The sequence below is a fragment of the Tiliqua scincoides genome, chromosome 2 (genome assembly GCF_035046505.1).
Source record: "Tiliqua scincoides isolate rTilSci1 chromosome 2, rTilSci1.hap2, whole genome shotgun sequence".
In the NCBI taxonomy this organism is placed as follows: domain Eukaryota; kingdom Metazoa; phylum Chordata; class Lepidosauria; order Squamata; family Scincidae; genus Tiliqua; species Tiliqua scincoides.
In genome coordinates, this window is record NC_089822.1 from 28,508,425 (window position 1) to 28,530,908 (window position 22,484).

General features: G+C 42.3%; 1 protein-coding gene across 2 annotated transcripts in view; it reads left to right on the forward strand.

Moving 5' to 3' along the window:
• The window catches only part of PIK3R1 (phosphoinositide-3-kinase regulatory subunit 1), a 78,591-nt gene that overhangs the window by 19,697 nt on the left and 36,410 nt on the right, over nt 1–22,484 (forward strand). Inside the window, exons 1-2 of one of the 2 annotated variants that reach the window (XM_066614162.1) lie at nt 16,909–16,978; nt 22,300–22,392. In XM_066614162.1, the coding sequence (XP_066470259.1) occupies nt 22,305–22,392 (88 nt within the window). In that variant the 5' untranslated portion in view covers nt 16,909–16,978; nt 22,300–22,304. Of the gene's footprint in view, nt 1–16,908; nt 16,979–22,299; nt 22,393–22,484 lie in introns of those variants that run through there. The other variant, XM_066614161.1, reaches the window with a different exon arrangement.

Here is a 22,484-nt window from a genome sequence, read left to right on the forward strand (position 1 = left end):
TGTGAAATACTAGAGAGAAATTTCAGCAATGATAGTTCTTGGATCGTGTTAAACCCCTGCCTGAATGCAAATGTAAATTTAAGCAGAGTTCTTGCCAATTCAGATCCAGCACAAATACAAAAGCACAAAACTAATAGTTAGCCACATAAGCATTTCTATGAAAAGCTTTATTGAGGTTTTTTCTGGCACAATCCAGTTCTGAGACTTTTCTCTGCGGCCTCCAATCTTTCCCATTACTGTGGAAAGCTTTGAGGAATATGTATTTGCTAACACAAAGAGCTGGTTTTGTTTTTAATAAAATATCTAGATTTAAATGACCTCTGTTAATCCAGGAAGGGGCCTCCTCACATTGTTATTGTTTTATTTAGTTCACAAAGTGGTTTACAGGCAAAATCAAATAAATGCCTGTCCCTAAAGTGGTCACAATCTAGAAAGATGTAGAAGAATGCAAGCAAATAGCTGCTAGAAAAGATACTGTGCTTGGGTGATAAAGGACAGTTACACTTCCCCTGCTAAATAAAAAAGACAACCCCACTTGAAAAAGTGCCTCTCTGCCCAGTTAGTAGAGATAACTGCATACACTAGTAATACAGTTTCCCCAATGTTGTGTTAACTGCGACTGATTCTATGTGTTTGTTTCTATTTTGAGACGTTTTATGTTAACAAACCCCTTTATGGTCTAACCCACAGGTTTTCAAACTCTCTAGGAGAGTTTGCACTGCTGTAAGTCCTTGCGGGGGCAGGGGAAGCAGCGGGGGCAGGGAGGAGGCAGCAATGTAATCCCCAGGATCGCGCCACTCAGGAGGGCTGCAGGGACTTGGGATGCACTCACCAGTCCCTGCAGCAGCCTGTCGGAGGTATGAGGAGCCTTGTGCAAGCATCTACAGGGCTCCCCAACTAGTTAGAAGTGAAAGTGGAGCAATCGCACTCCACTTCCGGTTTTGCAGAAATGGAGCATAATCGATCCACTTTCACTTCTGATGACCTGGGGAGCCCTGCAGACGCTTGCGCAGGGCTCCCCCCACCCCCGACAGGCTGCTGCAGGGACTGGTGAGTGCATTCCAGTCCCTGCAGCCCTCCTGAGTGGTGCGATCCTGGGGATTGCATTGCTGCCTCCTCCCTGCCTCCCTCCTGCCCCGCCCCTTAAGGGAAAAGAGGCCAGGGCCTTCAGGCTGGGCCATTGTGATGCCCCAGTCTGAAAGCCACTGGTCTAATCTCAATAATTTTAAAGTCTCAGCTTTACTAGATTTTCATAGCAGTACATTCTGATGAGAAGGACTTATTTTGGAATATATAGCTAGTGAATCAGTAACATCTTTAGCATACGGGTTGGTCTTTGGTTTATATCCAAAGTTATACTTGGACCTGCCAGGTGAATTTTTTGTTGTCGTCTTTTTTCTTTTACATGACAGTCCCCATGCCCATTCAAGGAAAGTTTGAAAAGTAGTTTGTGATACAGCATGGGGGGTTCTGTTGCTCATGTCACCAGGTTGTTTGAATCTGCTTATGTTCTGAATCTTTGGTTATTAAGATTAGTAATCTTTGGTTACTAAAGAAAGGAACAAAGTGCACTTAACCTATTTGAATGTGCACATTGGATCTGCTGTACAGACTAAAAGACCCAAACTGATTGTGCAGATAGCTGTGAAGCTTGAGCCTTCGTATCAACAGGCAGTTCAAATCACTTTACCAACAGACTCTATGAAAAGGGGAAGACAGTTATAGGCTGGTTTGGTTTTTTCTCCAGATGTTTCCTCCATGACATGCTTGTCAAGTTTTTATTATGTTTAGGTAACAGAAGGAACCAAGTCAATTACTTTTTTAGTTTGCATTATTCATCTGATGTTCAGCATTTGTCGTTGATTGTTTATATCAAGGCAACTTTAAAAAGAACACGTTGCCCTTTCTATTTTGGAAGGATAAACTCTCTGTCCCTCTCAAATGATAACTAAAACATTTAAAAATATTTTATCTAAGGGTAATGTTTTTAATTGTTCATGAGTATTCCACATTCTGTCAATATAACACAGGAAAGAGCAAGCGGTCTTCCTCTCATCAAGTCCATCAGCCAAATCCTCATTAATTTAAGTGAAAATAGGATCAGACTAAAGATTATCCAGGATTGACTCTTTAACCTGGCTATGGGGAATCTTGTCTGAGAAAGTACTGTAGAGTTGGACTGTCTTCACCACTACATTGGTCATACTTTGTTAGTGCACTTTAAAAGAATTGTGAGGCTAACAGGATACCTTTCGTCAATTCCAAGGGCTCTCAAATTTTATGTTACTGTGACCCCTGGAAAAATAATGCATAAATTTATGCAAACCCCTGATACTACAGCTAGATGTGATCCCCTGGAGTAAGACACTTGGTCCATCTAGGTCAATGTTGCCTGTCTTATTGACAGTGGCTATTCAATGTTTCAGATTGGGGTCTTCCCCAGCCCCATCCAGAGAACCTATTTCTTATTTGCATCCCCCATCCAAGCCACTTGTGACCCCCCAGGGGATCAGGATCCACACTTTGAGAAATCCTGTTAAATACTCTGTTAAATATTCAATGGTACCTGATGGAATTGGCTTCATCTCTTGACCATTTAATGCAGTTTCATACAATAGTGATAAGAAGCTTACAAGTCTCTAATAGCAGACTTTCAATACCTTGAAATACTGACACATTTATTATGTCCTAAGCCTTTTCATAGATTGAAGCTAGGGTCTACTTCATCATACAGGAAGTGGTAAGCAAATGCAAAAACAAATAGCCTACCATACATTGTGATATATATTTGTGACATTTAAGGCTCAATCCTTATCCAACTTTCCAGCATTCCAGAAACAAGCATCCTCTTCTCTTGAGGAGGCCTTTGTGACTGCCCCCCCCACAAGATGCAGCACACACGCTGTTGGCACTGCTTCATCAGTGCCGATGAGATGTGTGCTGCATTTTTGGGGTGGGGGCTGTCGCAAAGGCCTCCTCAAGAGAAGGAAATATTTGTTCCCTTATCTTAGGGTGGCACTGCAGCTGCATAAGCACTGGAAAATTGGATTGGGCCTCATGGTGATATAAGAATGAGAGACATTTCTGATTTTTATGGCAAGATTCAAGACTTGGAGCCTTTTTAGATACTATCAGTTCTTTAGCATACAACTGTTGACAGGCCAGGCTATTGTTACTTCCCCTTTCTGAGCAGATGTGTGCCTTGGAGAAACCTTGCTTGCATTACTTCCTCACTAGACATGCATGCGCACACTGGAAATTGGAGCTGCCTGCATAGGAAAGCTACCAGAGTGCTTCCTGCAGAAAGTAAGAGCATCCAACCCTTTTGGAAACCTAGAAGACAAATGGACGTTAACATTGAATGTGGTATGGAATGTTAGAAAGAGGGCAAAGACTGTTTCCCTCAGTAGGAATATTCATAATTAGTAACTTGCATTTGTAGTAGATTCTTTGTGTTGATCTGTTGATTCCAGATCAGATATCAGATCAGACCCTGCCCCCCCCCCCCATTTGGTTGGTCACACAAGTATGTGAGGAAAGCCTTGATTGCCACAGAGCTGATTATAAAAGCCTGGTCAACTCAGTCACAAGATACTGTTGTCTGGCTGCCTTGCGCTATTGTGAAACAGGGCTATACAGGCATGCATCACTTAACAAGCTTCCGCTTAGTGATGGAGTGCATATATGACGGTAGTCAAAGCACAACAAAGAGACTCTTAATGAGGCAGTCAGGTGTCCCATAGCTTGCAGCAGAGTGTCAGTTTACACAACCAAGGGGCCATTAATGCAAAGAAGAGGCAATCTATCTCTAGTAGCCTGTGCAACCAGCTAGCATTTGGCAGGGAGTGTCTGTTTACACAACAAAGACACTAGATTGGGCTGAATGTTCGCTTAACAACCTAATCACATAACAGGAATTGGAGAATGTATCCCTTTTAAGTGGCGCACACCTGTGCTTCAATAGCAACTTGCATCTGGGTGATAATGGACTTATTGACCATATAGAATTATTTATTAATCTCAACTAGAACTAGTTTCCTATGCGGCCACTACCCATTTGAGTGAATCTGAAGGTTTTATGCTATTTTCATCTAAAAAGGAAGAAGAAAATAAATATGTCCAGTTTCTGTTGGAATAAGGTTGACTGCTGACAAGTGCCACCATTTTCTTCTAGCTTATATAAAATATAATGGCTTGGATCAAGAGTTGTGCAATGAGGCTTTCCACCCCTTCTCCCACTGCTGCCCCCTCTGCCCTAAAAAGTTGTTCCTGTGACTTAGGGTGGCCTTTGGGTTGACATAAGATGTTTGGGGCTATAGTGTGAGGGGAGAATTGCTTTTCTGCTTTTTGTCTGGGGTTCCAAGTTTAATAATTTGTATGTTTTAATTGTGTCTGCTCTATGCTGCTATGGAATTTGAGTGGGTTTGTCAGGAATGTGCACTGGTTTTTCTTTGTTTTATTGGTTCATGGTTTTGAATTTTATTATCTTAAAAATTGTTTTTCATTTTATTCTGTATTTATTATGAATTTTGTTAGCTGCCTTGAACTTTTATGGGATATAAATATTTATTAAATAAAGTAAATAAAATTACACAAGAGTAAAGGTATCACCCTTGCAGCCACTTGGTTCCAGAGGGTCACCCAACTAGGAAAAGTCATGTTGCACAAGGGTCAGAATTAAACCGAACTGGGAGGGGGGGATTCATATGTAGCATTCATACGTCACAACGTAGCATATGGCTGTTTGGGACCATTGACTAGATAGCAGAGAGAACAACTTTAAAATGCATCTAATTAGGTTAATAGTAACCATCGAAAGAGTTTTTCAGAAGAATATAGATTTTCTTAAGCAATGTAGGAAAACAGTAAAGACAGTACTTATTTATAAGGTCAGTTACGCAGGGCTTTAAGTAGTGGTAAACGAAAGGCTACTTGTGAATAGCTTGTTTGGATAGGCACGGGTTAAGTAAAAGAGTCCGGCTGCCAGCTGGGCTGTTTTCTCCGCCAGAGATTACTCAACAGGAGAGAAGGAGAGAATTAGTGGGAGATTTAAAACCAGCCCTTAGGGATGGAGGATTTTATAAGAAATGAGTTGCTATGAGAATTAGAGGAAGAGAGAAGAAATTACCTATTCTTAATCTGCTGGGTAGACCTGGATACAGTGTCCTTTCTGTAAAGTGAGACTGGCTGCATGGCTTTAAATCCTGGAGAAAAGGAAAAATGCAACTAAAAAAGTACCCCTTGGTGGGCAGGGAAAGTAGTTCCTCTGGAGATCAGCTGCCAAGGCAAGAAGGTCTCCAAACCAGAAAAACCACACCAGAAACAGATAAAGTAGAAGTCTCTAGGGGAGGGAAAGACTACAAAAACAGGCAGCATGCCTTTAGTGAGGAAGAAAATGCCAAAATTCTTCTCCTAGAGCAGGGGTAGTTATAGGACTTGGGACAAAGAATACAAAGATATTCTTGGGTAAACAATGGTATCTAGAACATCACCTGGGCGTGCAACCAGGAGTTTCTCAGTCTTCTTTGAGTTACAGTGTTTCCATCCAGGAGAGCACAAAGGCTGAATTGCACCTCAATTGGAGTGGTTCCTAAAGGGACAGAAGTTGTGGCAGGGTGTAGGCTGCACCCAGCTTAGGTCATTGGTGGGAGAATCTTCCTGGAGAAGGAGTCTGAAAAGACTGTACAGGTGGCCTGGCCACTGGGCAGTTAAGCTTATTATGCAGGAAGTTGTGCACTTGCAAGTGAGCTTATGGAGAGCCTGAATTTGCAAGACCTTCGAGTAGTGCTGCTCAAACTTACGTTATCTGCCTGATGTCCCAGAGTGATGCACAACAGGATGTCTGGGCAGACATGACTGTTCAGAGCATCCGTGTCCTCTGAATGGGGAGGATGTCACATGGCTGCCACGCGGAACTGAAAGGTCTGCTCACCGGGCAGGTGGATCTGCATGGATGCTGGATACAGCAGTTGGGCCTCGGTTTACCCTCCCCTGCCTTACAGCAATGATTTTCAACCTTTTTCATCTCACCGCACACTTTCAAGGTGCTAAAATTGTCGAAGCACACATCAGTTTTTTGAAAATTGACAAGGCCCACTGCACCACCAGTGGGGGGCTGACATCCCCCAATGGCTCTACTAATACGTGACCCTCCCCCCTACTCCCACGGCATACCTGTGGGCTATTTGCAGCACACCAGTGTGCCACAGCTCAGTGGTTAAAAGCTGATGCCTTAGAGAAAGTTGACATACAGATGGCCACACTGCTACTGTTTTCCTTTTCTCTCAATGGTCCTTATTATCTTGCTTAGAGGAAGTAATCTCTCCTCCCACTAGGGCAAGATCCTGGCTGACCCTCAGGAATGCCACCTAAAGAACCAGCATGGAGTTGGAGAGATTACAGTAGTGGACTTGCTCCTCTCTACTCCTGGGGCAAAGGTTCATGAAGCTGTCCCCTGCAAGATGCCTCCCCCCCTGCTTGTGAAGCTGCCCCCGCCTTTGAAGCGCGATGGATCATCACGCGACCATAGGATAGGCTGGGAAAGTGTTTTAACACTTCCCCACGGAAAACCAGAAGTACAATTTCCAACCGCGTCGGAAGTATCACTGAGGCTTTCTGTGCTGTCCTAGAGTAGCGCAGGCTCAGCGCCTGGGGCATTTGCTGCCAATGCAATGCCAGTGCACGGTCCGCTGCCAAGAGACTACTTAGGTTTTGGAAAGTGAGGTCATTGCAAACAACCCTGTTGATCATGTTCATGGCATTTGGGTTTTATTGTATTTCCCTTTTGCTCCTCTTTTTTATGTGGTTTTGCTTTCTAGAAGATGTTGCACTCAAAGCCAAACTGAGAGCAGGAGGATACAGTGTTTCAAAATAATCATAATAACTTGTTTCTTCAACATTCAGATTCTGTATAAATTTTAGTTCCCCAGTGTCTTTCTGTCTTTTCTAAATACTGCAATTTTAAAAAAAAATGGGGAGAGTGAGAGCATGGTGATTAAGATATGGACAGAGCACTTTAAGTATGTATTAAAGTATGTGAATGTACATTTATGTAACAGCCAATACTGTGCCATTTGTATCGTGCCCACAACCTTCTGGCAGATTACGTGCAAGTGCATGCATGTATGTTTCATTATTTGATTACTTTAAGAGGTTGCTGTTTAAGTTGGCAGATTGACTTATTAAAAGCAAAATTTGTCTACTGGCAGGATTACAGTATGCCCTGGGGATGGGGGAGCCAAAACGCTGAGGTGTAGTGTGTTTATAGTGTAAGGAAACTATAAATTTACCAGGGAAAAGTAGGATTAAACATGGTTCCAGATCATTGTACTCAGCTCACAGTGATAGTCCTTCAGGAGTAAATGAGATGTTCTTTATTTCAGAACCAAATGTGTTCAAAAATCTGGAATACTTTCCTCTTCTGGTCCCTAAAATGGCTGGAAGTTTGTTCTCAATATTTCTTAAAATGTTGAGCAGCTGTATTTTAAAACAAAAAAGCAGATGGTAACAGAGTAGGAAAAATTGGTTGTGTCTCACTGAGTCCACTGGCAGTTTTATCAGAGGTGGGCAGGTTAAGGCTATTTCACATGTTGTATTTAACTCTGTGTGCGCGCGCGCATAAACAGTGTGCCGGATAAATTGAAAAATGCTTCAGCAATAACCATAGGCAAGTGTAATAAAGCAGGATCTGTGTACACACTGCAAACAGGTGACACATTATGCCACATTCCATCCCAGAAAAGCCGGTACTAAGACTTTGGAGTTGCTCTTTCCTAGGGGAACTATGAGGTACAAAATGTGTGAACAAATCCTTAGCTGCTTTACGGTTTCAGTTCATGAATCCCCAAACTACAGCAAATCCAGTAAGTTTAGTTTATATTGTATGTGCCTGTCATGGACCAGCTGCTTGCAAGGGATAAACTGCAAACCATTTCCCACAGGCGGCTACCGTTAAGACTGCTCCTTATAATAGTTGGCAACCTTCAGTCTCGAAAGACTATGGTATCGCGCTCTGAAAGGTGGTTCTGGAACAGCGTCTAGTGTGGCTGAAAAGGCCGATTTGGGAGTGACAATCCCTTCCACACTGGGAGCAAGTGCAGTCTGTCCCTGGCCTGTCTCCCTGGCTATGGGCCTTCCTTCTTTGCCTCTTTGCCTCAGACTGTTGGCCAAGTGTCTCTTCAAACTGGGAAAGGCCATGTTGCACAGCCTGCCTCCAAGCGGGCCGCTCAGAGGCCAGGGTTTCCCACGTTGAGGTCCACTCCTAAGGCCTTCAGATCCCTCTTGCAGATGTCCTTGTATCGCAGCTGTGGTCTACCTGTAGGGCGCTTTCCTTGCACGAGTTCTCCATAGAGGAGATTCTTTGGGATCCGGCCATCATCCATTCTCACGACATGACCGAGCCAACGCAGGCGTCTCTGTTTCAGTAGTGCATACATGCTAGGGATTCCAGCACGTTCCAGGACTGTGTTGTTTGGAACTTTGTCTTGCCAGGTGATGCCGAGAATACGTCGGAGGCAGCGCATGTGGAAAGCATTCGGTTTCCTCTCCTGTTGTGAGTGAAGAGTCCATGACTCGCTGCAGTACAGAAGTGTACTCAGGACGCAAGCTCTGTAGACCTGGATCTTGGTATGTTCCGTCAGCTTCTTGTTGGACCAGACTCTCTTTGTGAGTCTGGAAAACGTGGTAGCTGCTTTACCGATGCGTTTGTTTAGCTCGGTATCAAGAGAAAGAGTGTCGGAGATCGTTGAGCCAAGGTACACAAAGTCATGGACAACCTCCAGTTCATGTGCAGAGATTGTAATGCAGGGAGGTGAGTCCACATCCTGAACCATGACCTGTGTTTTCTTCAGGCTGATTGTCAGTCCAAAATCTTGGCAGGCCTTGCTAAAACGATCCATGAGCTGCTGGAGATCTTTGGCAGAGTGGGTAGTGATAGCTGCATCGTCGGCAAAGAGGAAGTCACGCAGACATTTCAGCTGGACTTTGGACTTTGCTCTCAGTCTGGAGAGGTTGAAGAGCTTTCCATCTGATCTGGTCCGGAGATAGATGCCTTCTGTTGTAGTTCCAAAGGCCTGCTTCAGCAGGACAGCGAAGAAGATCCCAAACAAGGTTGGTGCAAGAACACAGCCCTGCTTCACGCCGCTTCAGATGTCAAAGGGGTCTGATGTGGAGCCATCAAAGACAACAGTGCCCTTCATGTCCTTGTGGAAGGATCTGATGATGCTGAGGAGCCTGGATGGACATCCAATCTTGGGGAGAATCTTGAAGAGGCCATCCCTGCTGACCAGGTCGAAAGCCTTCGTGAGATCTATGAAGGCTATAAAGAGTGGCTGTTGTTGTTCCCTGCATTTCTCCTGCAGTTGTCTAAGGGAGAATACCATATCAGTGGTGGACCTGTTGGCTCGGAATCCACACTGTGATTCTGGATAAACGCTCTCTGCAAGTACCTGGAGCCTCTTTAGTGCAACTCGGGCAAACAACTTTCCTACAACGCTAAGGAGAGAGATGCCACGGTAGTTGTTGCAGTCACCCCTGTCGCCTTTGTTCTTGTACAGCGTGATGATGTTTGCATCCCTCATGTCTTGAGGTACTCCACCTTCTCTCCAGCAGAGACAGAGGATTTCATGCAGCTCAGTGACGATGATCTCTTTGCAGCACTTTAGGACTTCAGCAGGGATGCTATCTTTTCCAGGTGCCTTGCCAAAGGCAAGGGAGTCCAGGGCCACGTGAAGTTCTTCTAGGGTTGGTTCACTGTCAAGCTCCTCCAGCACAGGCAGGCACTCAATGTTGTTCAGCACTTCTTCGGTGACTACATTTTCTCTGGAATATAGCTCAGAGCGTTCCAGCGTTCCATCTGCTGCGCCCGATCCTGGATGACCTCGCCTGCGGCAGACTTCAGAGGGGCAATTTTCTTCTGTGTTGGACCTAGGGCCTGCTTGATACCATCATACATCCCCTTGATGTTGCCCGTGTCAGCTGCTATCTGTATCTCGGAACAGAGCTGGAGCCAGTAGTCGTTAGCACATCTCCTGGCAGTCTGCTGGACTTTGCTGCGAGCACCTCGGAGGACCTGCAGGTTGCGCTCACTGGGACAGGCCTTGTATGCTGCTTGAGCTCTCCTCTTTTCCTCAATGACTGGTGTCAACTCCTCAGAGTGGGCTTCAAACCAGTCTGCTGTCTTGTAGGTCTTCTTGCCAAATATGGACAAGGCATTGTTGTAAACGGCATTCTTGAAATGTTCCCATCTGTTGGATCTGCTCCTTATATTGCATGGCTTTTATACCAAAGAGAGAGAGATTAGATTTTAGCTGGCAGTCAGCATAAGAGAAGTGACCAATATGTGGCTTTTAAAGACAGACACTATTTATGTAGAGCAGGAAGGAAAAAGACTTCCTTAGATAGCCCCAGAGGATCTCCATTGACTTTGTACTAAAGAAGTGATGAAATGGTAAGGCAATTACCACATTCACTCAGGTTTGGCAATTACCACATTCACTCAGGTTTTAAGCAGTTTTAATTGGTGCATATTTTTGTACATTGCTGTAATATGCAAGGGAAAGGCTAATTGGGGTACAACTTGTTCTTACTGTGCGCTCAAATTCATGATGAAAATAATGTACAAAGTATTATTTCAGGTCCTGTTACCTTCATTGCCCTTAGGAATAAGGAGCTCTGGCCTATTAGAAGAAAAGATCTAGCTCGCAAACAGTTCTTTTTATCTGCACAAAAAGAAAAAAGAAAAAGCACCAACATATTTCCTGTTAGCTCAATGAGTTCAGTTCAGTGGACTTTTAATGTTTCCCTATAATAAAGGTTGATGAAGAGAAGGCATTTATTTCATAATCCAGCATTTTATTTGTAATGTATTGGCACCTTGCTGTTCTGGTGTAGCACCATATTTGTGGTGCTGTACAAATTATAAGAAGAAATATGCATTATTCTAAGCAACGGGGCTGGATTCCCTCCAGACAGAAGATGGGAAGCTAGATAGCTAAACGTTTGCTTGGTATACAACATGGAAAAAAAAGAAAAGGGGTGGGTTTTCCTTGATATAATAGCATTCAGGTATAAAGGTCTCCTTGTTGATACCTGGATGAGCGAAAGACATTCCATACCACTGAAGTCGCTTCTCAGAAGACCCTGCTCATAGTGGATGGTACCTCTCAACAGAAGAAGATATTTCCTGAAATATTCAAAGACCAAAATTAGCCTGAGTCCTACAGATCAAAACCAGTAGCTTGAATTGGGCCTGGAATAATGGCAATCAGTGTTGTAAGAGGGGTGTAATATGCTTCTGCTTGGGCCTCTTGAAAGAAGGGTAACAACATTTTGAAATACAGGTGTGCACCCCTTAATGTAGATCTGCAAGAGGGATCTGAAGGCCTTAGGAGTGGACCTCAACAGATGGGAAACCCTGGCCTCTGAGCGGCCCTCTTGGAGGCAGGCTGTGCAGCATGGCCTTTCCCAGTTTGAAGAGACACTTTGCCAACAGACTGAGGCAAAGAGGCAAAGAAGGAAGGCCCATAGCCAGGGAGACAGGCCAGGGACAGACTGCACTTGCTCCCAGTGTGGAAGGGACTGTCATTCCCAAATCGGCCTTTTCAGCCACACTAGACGCTGTTCCAGAACCACCTTTCAGAGCGTGATACCATAGTCTTTCGAGACTGAAGGTTGCCAACAACCCCTTAATGATCTTCCAGCCTGTGACAGGTCACATCTGTCATGGCCGCCACTGATCAGGAGGTTACACCCCCCCCAAGCCTCCAAAACTAAGAGGAGTTCCGCTCCCCTTGCCCCTGGAGGCTTTTTTGAGGATGAGGCAGCACGCAACTGGGCGCTGCGTCTGTGAGGCTCAGAATGCCCCAATTGCACAAGAGAAGCAAAGTCATGTCTCTCCGGTGATTCTGGCATTCTGAGCCTCTGGGAGGCTCAGAAAAGTCTCCGGAGGCAAGGGGAACAGAGCTTCCTCTCACCTTTGTAGGCTTTGCATAGCATCAAGCCCCATTTGACAACAAGGATGCCAGTCCGCAGCCCTGTTGTTAAGCAGCGCACAACTGTAACTGAAGTTTCCAGAGTGTCTTCAAGGGCAGCTCTGTGTGTAATAGACTACAGTTGTCTAATAGTCACCAAGTCATAAATGACAGACAGCAAAGTCTCTTGTCCAGTAATATATAGAGCTGGCATACCAACCATATCTGATAACTCCTCCAAACCTTATTTGCAGGAATGGGGGGACAGGCACAAACCTGACATTAACTCACATAATTCTAGAGCATGATTGATCGTTGCATCTATACTGCGTCATTAAGTGGTACATAGTAACATAAGCAAAAAAAAGTCATGTCTCTGCCCTGAGGAATTTACAGTCTTAATTGTTGTTCCAGGGCCTTCATTACTAATGTTATGTTATTGAAGTATTAGTTTTCCTTGTAGTTTGTGTTTGGTTTTTTTAAAATAAAGAAGGCTTACTGAAACTGGTACGATTAGTTTCATAAAACAAGTAATTAAAAAATGGCCAATAGGGGGAGTAGCATACAAAAGACACTCAACTTTAGGCCTGTTTAAAAAAAGAAAGAAAAAAAAAAGAGTTCCAACTGGAGCCAACAAAAAACATCTGTTGTCTTATTTATAGCTCTCATTTCCAAGAAGTATATTCTATCGCAGATGAAAAAGTGGATGACAGCTCATAATTCATAAAGTTACTAAAGCCTAATCTGATAGAACATCATGTACAAACTCCTCCCTACTACACAGACAATATTGCTTCTTTTTACCACAAGGTGCATGGCTTTGCTACATATTAAACTGAGATTTGATATACAATTTGCAGCACTTGTTATAGCAATTAAAACTTAGCAAAGGGGCATGGTGTCACCTTTTTGGAAATTGTTGGCTCAGAACCAGCAGTTCACTGTTGCAGAGATAAATTTTGTTAACATGTTCTTAGGAGGACTTTTCTTTAAATTTAAATTGCTTTCCTCGATCTGTTTTTGTCTTGTGCTAGGTGAACTCCTTGCATTATCATGTGGATGATACTTAAAAAAAACTTTTTTTTTGAGAGTTTCTTGCATCTTATCTGTTAACACATGCATGTGCGCGTGCGCGCACACACACACACACACACACACTGAAGAAGGGAAACTGTTCTGTGCTTCGTTTTGGCACCTTGATAAAACTGGTAAGCATGAATCCACTTCGATTGTTTTGTGGCTTCCTATCATAGCAATATTAATGTTAAAAGAGGAATCCTTACACTTCTACCTTAAGTTTCCAAACCTGCCACTGCAGCCGCAGATCTGTAATATCCTTACATACAGCTGTCTGAATGCAGTTGTATTTTCTGTTCTACTGAGCATGGCTGGGTTAATCAAGCAAGACATAGCCTAAAACTTTACTTGCACTGGAGGAAAGTCCCTTTTGAGCTGCATGATGAAAAAGAAGTTCCAAGTGTAAATGCAGCATTGTGACATTTCCTTTAAGCTCCTGCTGTCATATTCTTCTATTCACGAATGCACCCAATCATAAATAAGATTAATTCAACAAGATATGGATGGGTCAATCCTTCCCCCCCCCTCCAAAAAAAAGAAAAGAAAACCCAGTAATAAACACCTTGCTTTGTGCTAAAGGTCAAGGTTGGTTAACACTGGTCTCATTTCATGCCATACCATTTCTTCATTTTTTTTCTCTCTTGGTTGTGCAGTCTTTTCACTAACAGCATCATACCTAAAGATTTGTAAATAACAAACCTGTGTTAACTAATTCCTAGAGAGAATATGATAGAGGTCTTGGTTTCAGGGCTGGTGATGTATTCATAAAGCAGCTTGGAAATTTTTTTGGAAATGGACAGCCCAATCCTACCCTCAGTGGGGCCTGTCCTCACTGGGAGTCCGCCGGAGTTCTCCTCCAGGGAAAGGAACTTTCCTCCCTTTCCTCCGAGTAAGGATGCAGGCCCCTCAATGGGGCTATTCGAGTCTGCACCGGCTGGAATGGTGTTGCACAAAAATACCTCCATGTTGTTTTGTGAGCATTTAACTTATTTCAGTGCAGCTGGTGCAGGCTATACTGCCAAAGGCTTTTAGAATTGGATGACTTATCTTTTGGGGAAAACAGAAACTTGCTATGTCTCAGATCGTTAAAAATAGAAAAAAAATATGTTCCTTGTATCATTCTCTAATGCAGCAGTTTTCAAGCTTTTTCATCTCAGGGCATACTGACAAAGTGCTAAAATGGTCAAGGCACACAATCAGCTTTTTGATAATTGATAATGCTGCTAGGGGGGGCTAACATCCCTCAATGTCCCTAAGAATAAATGATCCCCCTCCAAATTCCCATGGCACCCCTGTAGACCATTTGTAGCACACTGGTTGAAAGTTGCTGCTCTAAGGAAAGGAAGGTTATGACTTTCTCACTCTCGCTTTCTCTTGTGTGATAAATTCTGTAGGAGGTTTTCTATTTTATTTATTTATTTAATACATTCACACCTCTCAAAATAATTTCATTTTCACAATTTGGCTACCAACATTAGAAGTGGTAATGAGTGCCCTCATTACCTAATCAGGAGACAGGCTGATTAAAAATTCACTAAAAAATTCAAAAAATAATTTAAATTAGAACATTTAAACTGTAATGTTGGCTCATAGGTTCATGAATATCTTCTAGTATATGAGCCCCCTTTTCCTGTACTGTTTCTTACTATGTTTTAAAGAGCAGATTAGGTTAAAATTTTGAGTAAACTAGCAATTATAAACAAAATCTAAAATCATATTAAAACAGTGAGCACTACAATAAAATACATTGGTGAGCAACATCAAAGGCCTTACAGAGCAGTGTCTTCAGCTTGCATCTGAAGGCAGACAAAGAAGAGATTATATGGATATTATTGGGGAAATTGTTCCACACCTTTGGAACCACCACATAGAAAGCACTGACCAACTGCGCTTCATTAGTGGCAGACTAAACCATTTGGGAAGCACATTGTATTGTGCCTTGCAATAAACCAGCATCTAGCGTAGCTGCAGGAGCAGCAGTTAGACAGACTAAAACCACTAAACTCTTGTGTTCACGCAGGCCACCGCATTCTGTACTAATTGCAGTTTCTGGATAGTCTTCAAGGGCAACCCCACATAAAGTACTTTACATGATCACATTTTGATTTCACCAAGGTGTGAACCACTGTGGTTAAGTCTGATTGACTCAAGCACAACCACAGCTGGTGCCCAAGCTCAGCTGGGCAAAGGCTCTTTTTGCTGCTACCACCACCACCATCACCTTGACAATCTAGGAGCAGCCAAGAATTTGGAAGAACCACAAAGTACAGACCTGCTCTTGTAGAGGGTTTGCATCCCCATTCAGAACAGGCTAGTAATCTAACTCATAAATCATGGATCTGCAAACTAAGGGGACCCAGCAATAAATACCAGGTCCAGCATCTATCCTGTCATAAGCATTAGGCCGGTAGTCAACTGAGACAAACCCATGGTTGATGTGGCAGCCATGAAATCCTAAATTGCTCCTATACTGGAGGCCCCCAAGATGGATGTTTTAAGTGGCCTAAAACTAACAACCAAGGGTATCCAACGCCACACCAGAAATCATGCCAGCCAGATCAGGTAAGGAGACTATTGAGCAGCAAGGCATGCTGTATACCAGCTATTGATATCCATGGTACTCAACTATGCTTAACCTACTTTAGAGGGTTTTCATGATCAGTGTGAATTTCAAAGATAATCCCACATATCTAAGTGATTTTTTCTTAAGAAAAAAATTGTAGTAGAACTGTTGTACCTGTTCCCTGTGGAATATTCCATATGGAGTAACTGTTTCTCAGACACCCCATACATCACAAGGGAGGGCACCAGGATGCAGGTCTCTTGTTATCTGGTATGCTCCCTGGGGCATTTGGTGGGCCGCTGTGAGATACAGGAAGCTGGACTAGAAGAGCCTATGGCCTGATCCAGTGAGGCTGTGCTTAAGTTCTTATCTCCCTACTGTTGGCAAGACCTCTGCCTGAAGCCCTGGAAAGAATCTGAAGCCCTGGAGAGAGCCACAGCTAGCCAGTGGAGACAGTAGTGGGCCAGATGAAACAAGTGGTGCACTCCACAGAAGACAACCTTATATGTTCAGCATGTTTGCAGAGCTTGAAAATCTGAAAATCTAGGGTAAAAGAAAAAAGCATTTGATTTAAACAGCAATATTATCCCAAAGTCTCCTGCATATCTTCTAGTAAATGAGCCGCATTTTTCTACACTGTATCTTATTACATTTTAAAGGGCAGCTTAGGTTAAAATAAGTGTTCTATCCACTTTCATGCTTCCTCCAGCTGTAATGAAAGGTTTGGCTCAGACACTTGCAGAGCCAATCATCCAGCTTTAACTTTCCATAACTCCTTGCCAGGTAATAACTTTGAAATATCTCTTTTTACTGAGAACTCCTCTAAAAGGTGCAGCTGTGTGCTGGTTTCGTCTTGCAGTTTGTAGGTATGTTGGCAATGCTTAGAGACACAAGGTATGTTGTCAGCTCTCACACGTTGCTGTTGCTAAATGCTGTTCAGGCCTGTCTCTATTAGTGTGAGAGGAGAGCATTTGGATTGGAGGGAATTCCAACTACTGTTTCGTCTGATTGGCTATGGTGGTGGCAAGGTAAAAATAGAACGAGTGGAAAATCCAGCATTTCTGACATGTCATCAGAAGCCTCCCTTAACCTGAGATAAATGCCTAATTTATCTCATAGTGAAGAAGGCATTACTAGCTCTTTAAGACATCTCCAGCAGCTTTTGGAGACTATTTGGATTTAAAGTAACCTTTATAATACACCTTATTTTACATGAAAAGTAAAATGATTACTTTAAGTAAAAAACTGATATTGGATTGTAGCAAAGGAATCAGCAAAGTTGCCCAGATTCTTAAGAATGGACTTGGGTCTCCAAACGTCTGTGCTGTACTGCAGCACACATCAAAGCAGAAGATAATTTTAAAGTCAGGTACTGATTGCAGACAGCTTGTTGGGTTTTATTATTTCTGTGTGTTCAGTGAACGTAGCATGTTGGGAGTGGGTCTGGCTTCTTGATATAATTCTAGTGATATTTATGCAGTCTGCTCTGTTACATCTAATCCATATTCAGCACTTGTTTTGGCTGTGGTAGTTGGAATGCTCACTTTTCCCCCCCAGTGTGTTGCTGTAGCATGTCAGTATTTTAAAAATTAAAAGCACCATGAACAAACCTGGCCTTCTTCTGTGTAAATCTTAGAAAATGGCATTTAGTCCTAAGAACGTTGTAAAGTGTTTAGTTTGGCAGACAAATGTTTCCTGAGGTCTTTTTTTAAAACTTTAAATGACTGTAATTTGCAGTTTTGTGCCAGAGGTGGAAAGTTTACTGTCTAAAGTACCAATCACAGTGTAATGGTATGGGAATTTTATACAGGACCATCACAGAAGAGTTGCAGCTACTGCTGCGAGTGATTCATTTAAGCACAGAAAAGAAGACCATTGTGAAACTGTGTCAGTTGTGATGGTCATGTGCATTGCTCATTTATTGCCTTATCATGTTACATTTTTAAAGTTCTTTAGTTTTCTTGTGTTCTGGAGAATTTACCAGTGTGACTTTTATTGAAATTGTAGTTACAGTATTTAATCTGAATTTTGATGTATGATTTTGAAAAGCAAAATAATTAGGACTGCCACCAGTGAAATTAATCTTTGTCAATAAGTTGATCAGTTAAATTCACATAGGAGTAAAAATATTGTGAAGCAAAAAGTGTATATCCTAGATTTCTAGGAGATGCACATGTGGAAGCATGTAGTGTACTGTACAGTACTGTAATCATGTTAGGGTGCATCCTATCCATCTTTCCAGCCCTGATACAGCCATACTAGTGGGGCATGTGCTGCATCCTGTGTTGCAGGGAGCAGTCATCAAGCCTTCCTCAAGGTAAAGGAACATTTGTTTCCTTACTTCAGGGCTGCATTGCAGCTGTATTGGCACTGGCAAGTTGGACAGGATTGGGCCCTTAGAAGACTTTCTCTTTCCTTCTTTGTATCATCTTAGCAGAAGTCCCTCCTTTGGGAAAGAGAAGACAGAATACACTTTGGTGACTGCAATCTTCATAAGTATTGGGATTTTGAAAAATAATGTTAGAAGGATGCCCAGTTTATGGAGAGCACTGTTTTAGCCAACGGATTTTAATCGATTACTCTTACATGTTCCAGGATAAAAATAATCTGTACATAGCAAAGTCAACTGACTGCAACTCTGCATCATACTATTTTGTTGACTACAGAAGCTAATGAAAAGATGAGATCTTCTTTAAAGAGTTGAAATACTTAGATCTGCTATAAAATTACAGTACTGTACTTTTGTATTTTTGTGGAAATATTCTGTTTTTATGAGAGTGCATATGTAAATTGCTAGAGTCTGCCTCCTCCGAATGGTTTTGCCCACATGTTAAGCAGTTAAAAGTAAGGTCATTTTGAATATTGACTTATAAAACCCAAACTTTGCACTCCTAAGTCACCTTGTCCCAAGGGAGTGGCATGGTTGGCAAAAGTGGTCACCATCTTCAAACTGTCCATCTTTTAAATGTATGGTAAGTGATTATATTTTTAGGGTGCTGACATTTTGGGTGGTACTTCCTTTAAAAAGTGCCAATGCAGTAGATGCTTTGAAAATTCTTCTTTCCTGTTTAGATTTTTTTTAACAGTTAACATCTATTCTTGTTTTACAATTTAAACAAAATAAAAAGGTGCAATTGTTATTGGCTTTGTTTTGAAAGGTAACGTAGGCTGAATTCTGTGTCGTTGATCCGTAGCCAGGGCTCAGCATGCCTAGGTGACTTCTGAAGTTCTTATACATAAAGGATGGAACTGGGCTTAAGAGTAAAGTGAGGGAAGACTTGCATGTGCTTTTCTTATGAAACCACCAGAGGGAGTAAGAGAAACAAGGCAATGAATGGGTATTTAGAACAGAACTTTTCTTCTCATATCTTTGCCCCCCATAACAGGTGTGTATGGATACACACACGCACATGTGCAAAATGATATTCTTTGGGACATCATACATATATGGCCACGTGTGCATGCATGAGGAAGATGCTCCTGACTGTTCATATGTTTGTTCCAAGACTTATTTACACATATTGAATACATGTACTTTTATATATAAAACAGAGTGGTTAAACTGTTCAAACTGTTGTTTTCTTAGAAATAAGCAAAGTTGCTTTTAAACTTTTTAAAGAATTATTTCTTTAGCAAATAGTATATTTGAAACAACTGCTTCTGGTTTCAGCGCAGAAGCACAGCTGCAATGCTATACACAAGTAGGACTTAATTGTGTGTAGACATGCATAAGATTGTGCTGAGGGATAGGGGAAAACATCCTTTCCAAAGAGGAAAAGCTGTTCTTTTGCTGGATACGCTCCACATCAGCACTGCAGAGATCCCCCTTCAGAATCCTTTTAGATTCTTGTTATGTGGTTTCCAACTTGCCATAATTAGTAGTAAAGAATGCTCTTAAAATACGATTGCATGGACTGAAAAGGAAGCTTCACCTGCTGTCTTTCAATGCAGTATGTTAACGGTTCTGAGAAAAATGGCATGCTTTTCTAACCACTGTGTTAGCTTCTTCCCAAAAGACAGTGTATAGCTCCCTCACCTGGTGTTAGATGTCTGCCGGAAGAGCTACAATGGTTTTTGTTTTATTTTTTATGAACTTCCCTGTATCAATTCTACACTTAGGAATGAAATGTTTAGTTATAGTAATATAATGATTAATAATTGTGTGTATTAGAGACCTGGATGGATGAAGTGGTAACTCTCCTAGCTTTATCCTCTAGGTTTCCAGGCATTACAGCAACTTCAGAACTGAGAAGGTGGAGTTGCAGTAGTCTATCATGATTCTGTTGCAGTTGGAATATTGTTGATTTACTGTCTGCCCTACTGCCCAATGATCTCCCTGTCTCAGCAGCCCAGGTGATCTCAGGCATGATGTTGAAATGCCCTAGACCAGCAATTTTCAACCAAGTGTGCCATGGCACATTGGTGTTCCATGAATGATCTGCAGATGTGCCACAGGAATTTGTGGGAGGTCATTTATTAGTAGGGATGTGAGCCCTCCACCATTAGTAGGGATGGTGTGGCTTGCCAATTGTCAAAAAATTGATGGTGTGCCTTGAAAAATTTAGCACCTATCCAGTGTGCCATGTGATGAATAAGGCTGAAAATATCCATACCAAGGCCACATGTTTGGGAATGGCTCCAAATTTCATGGCCACCATGGTAATCAGGAGCCTGTCTCAATCTCTGCCCTATTCATTTTGCAGGACGCATGTTGGACCTAGTGTTTACTGCTCAACAGGTAGATGGTGATATGGTTGTGCAGAAGATTACCATCACTTGTTTGTCATAGAGAGATCCCTACTTGGTAGGGTTTAGACTTATCGTGTCTCATGCAGTGGGTGACCTACTTGGAAGATGCACCCCTGGAGGCTTACTGATCCAGCGGAAGTCCTGATGGTTCTGGGAGATTTCTCTGCCATCAGGACTGGTGATTCTACTACAGTCCTGATCAGCCTCTTAAGTGAGAAAATGACCCAGTACATTAACATGATTACTCTTAGAACCCATTTTAGAGCCTGTTATGTGGGACTGACAGCAGCAAAGAATATACACTTCTCTGCCAAAGGCGTTCAATTATTATCTGGCTTCCAGTGGGGATTTGATACAGAAACAACTTTGGTTACCCTAGTTGATGACTTATGCTGGTAACTGGATTGGGGAAGGGGCAAATTCCTATTGGTTCTGTTGGAGTTCTCAGTGGTTTTCAATACCATTGACAGTGATATCATTCAGGAACTCCTGACTGGGGTGGAGCTTGAGAGCACTATTGACTTTGATCTTTCATGGATGGTCAATTCTGAATGGTGGATTTGGGGTGATGACGCCTGCTTAATGTCTGTGGTGTCCACAGGGTTCAATGTTGTCCTCCATTTTGTTTAACATGAAACCTCTGGGGGAGTATTGGGCTTGGGGCTGAGTACCACCAGTATGTGAATGACACCCATCTCTGCTCCATCTGCTTCTGAAGAAGCTGTGTAAGTCCTGAATCAGGACTATCTGGAGTCAGTGATGGGATGGCTAAGGGCAAACAAATTTAAATTAAATTCTCACAAGACAGAGGTAGTCTTAGTCAGGAGACATACTGATCATGGGTTGTCAACCTTTTCTGAGTGGGGTAGCACTCCCCTTTTAGAATGCGGCTGTATGAGTCTTGAGTGACTCCAGATGGACTCAGTCCACTGTTACATCATCTACACTGGTTGCCAAGTGCAATTCAGGGTACTGATTGTTACCTTTAAAATACTAAATGGCTTAGAATCAAGGTACCTCCCTCCTAATGAAATCTGCTGTGGTGGGCTTCTGCAGTTTTCACTACTAGTTGAAGCTTGGCTGGCTTCAGTGATTCAGGAGAAGGGTCTTTTCCATGGTGCCACCTTGTGTGTGGAACTCCCTACACTTAGAGATTAGTTTGCTCTCTTCTCTGCTGTCTTCCAGTGATAGCTGATAACTTTTTAAATTTCCATTAGATTTCAGAGGCAGAGAAAAATTCTTAATTTCTCTGCTGCATAGTTTATTTTTTTTATTCCTTTATGATTTTTAATGTATTTTTTAAAGTCTTGGGAACTATCTTGTGGGAAGGGAAAGAAGGGATACAAACATTTCAGACAAATATTATTTATTGTTTGAATTGTCTAAGAAGGTCAGAATGTACTGATACAATGATTGAATAATGAAGGGTGAACAAACATAGGTAGATAATAGGGAACTGCCTGATACTCAGTCAGACCATTGGTCCATCTAGGTCAGAATTGTCAACCCAGACTTGCAGAGACTCTGCAGGGTTTCAGACAGGAATTTTGCTCTGCCTTATCTGGATATGTTAGGGATTAAGGCTGGAACCTTCTGCATGCAAAGCAGATGCTCTGCCACTGAACCAGGTGTTGTTGTTTTTTTTAAGTCTTCATGGCAGGAACATTTCAATTAAGACTATTCTACCAGTGTCTTGACTTTTTTTTTGAATCATTTGACTTAAATTATACTCTGATGTTTTGGGATTCAAATATTTCATTTATTTCATATTCTATTGTAATACACAAGTGAGGACTGATGAGCAAATTGTTTGCATAAACTTTGGCAGCTTGATAAAGAGAATTTGTTCAGTGTTTAAAATTTAACCAGCTGCATTAAGACTCATGACTTTCATAAGTTCTGGATGTAACTGCTTTGTTTTATTTTATTTTTTCTTTACAGCGTTCATGCTTCCAGATCTTTCAGAGCAGTTTTCACCACCTGACAGTGCCCCTCTGCTCCTCATCAAATTAGTGGAAGCTATTGAAAGAAAAGGTATGCATGAATGGATCGAGCATATCAACTTGCTGGGTTCCCAATATTTCAAAATAGTCCCTTTTGAGAGTTGCTTTTGCATTGCAAGTGGC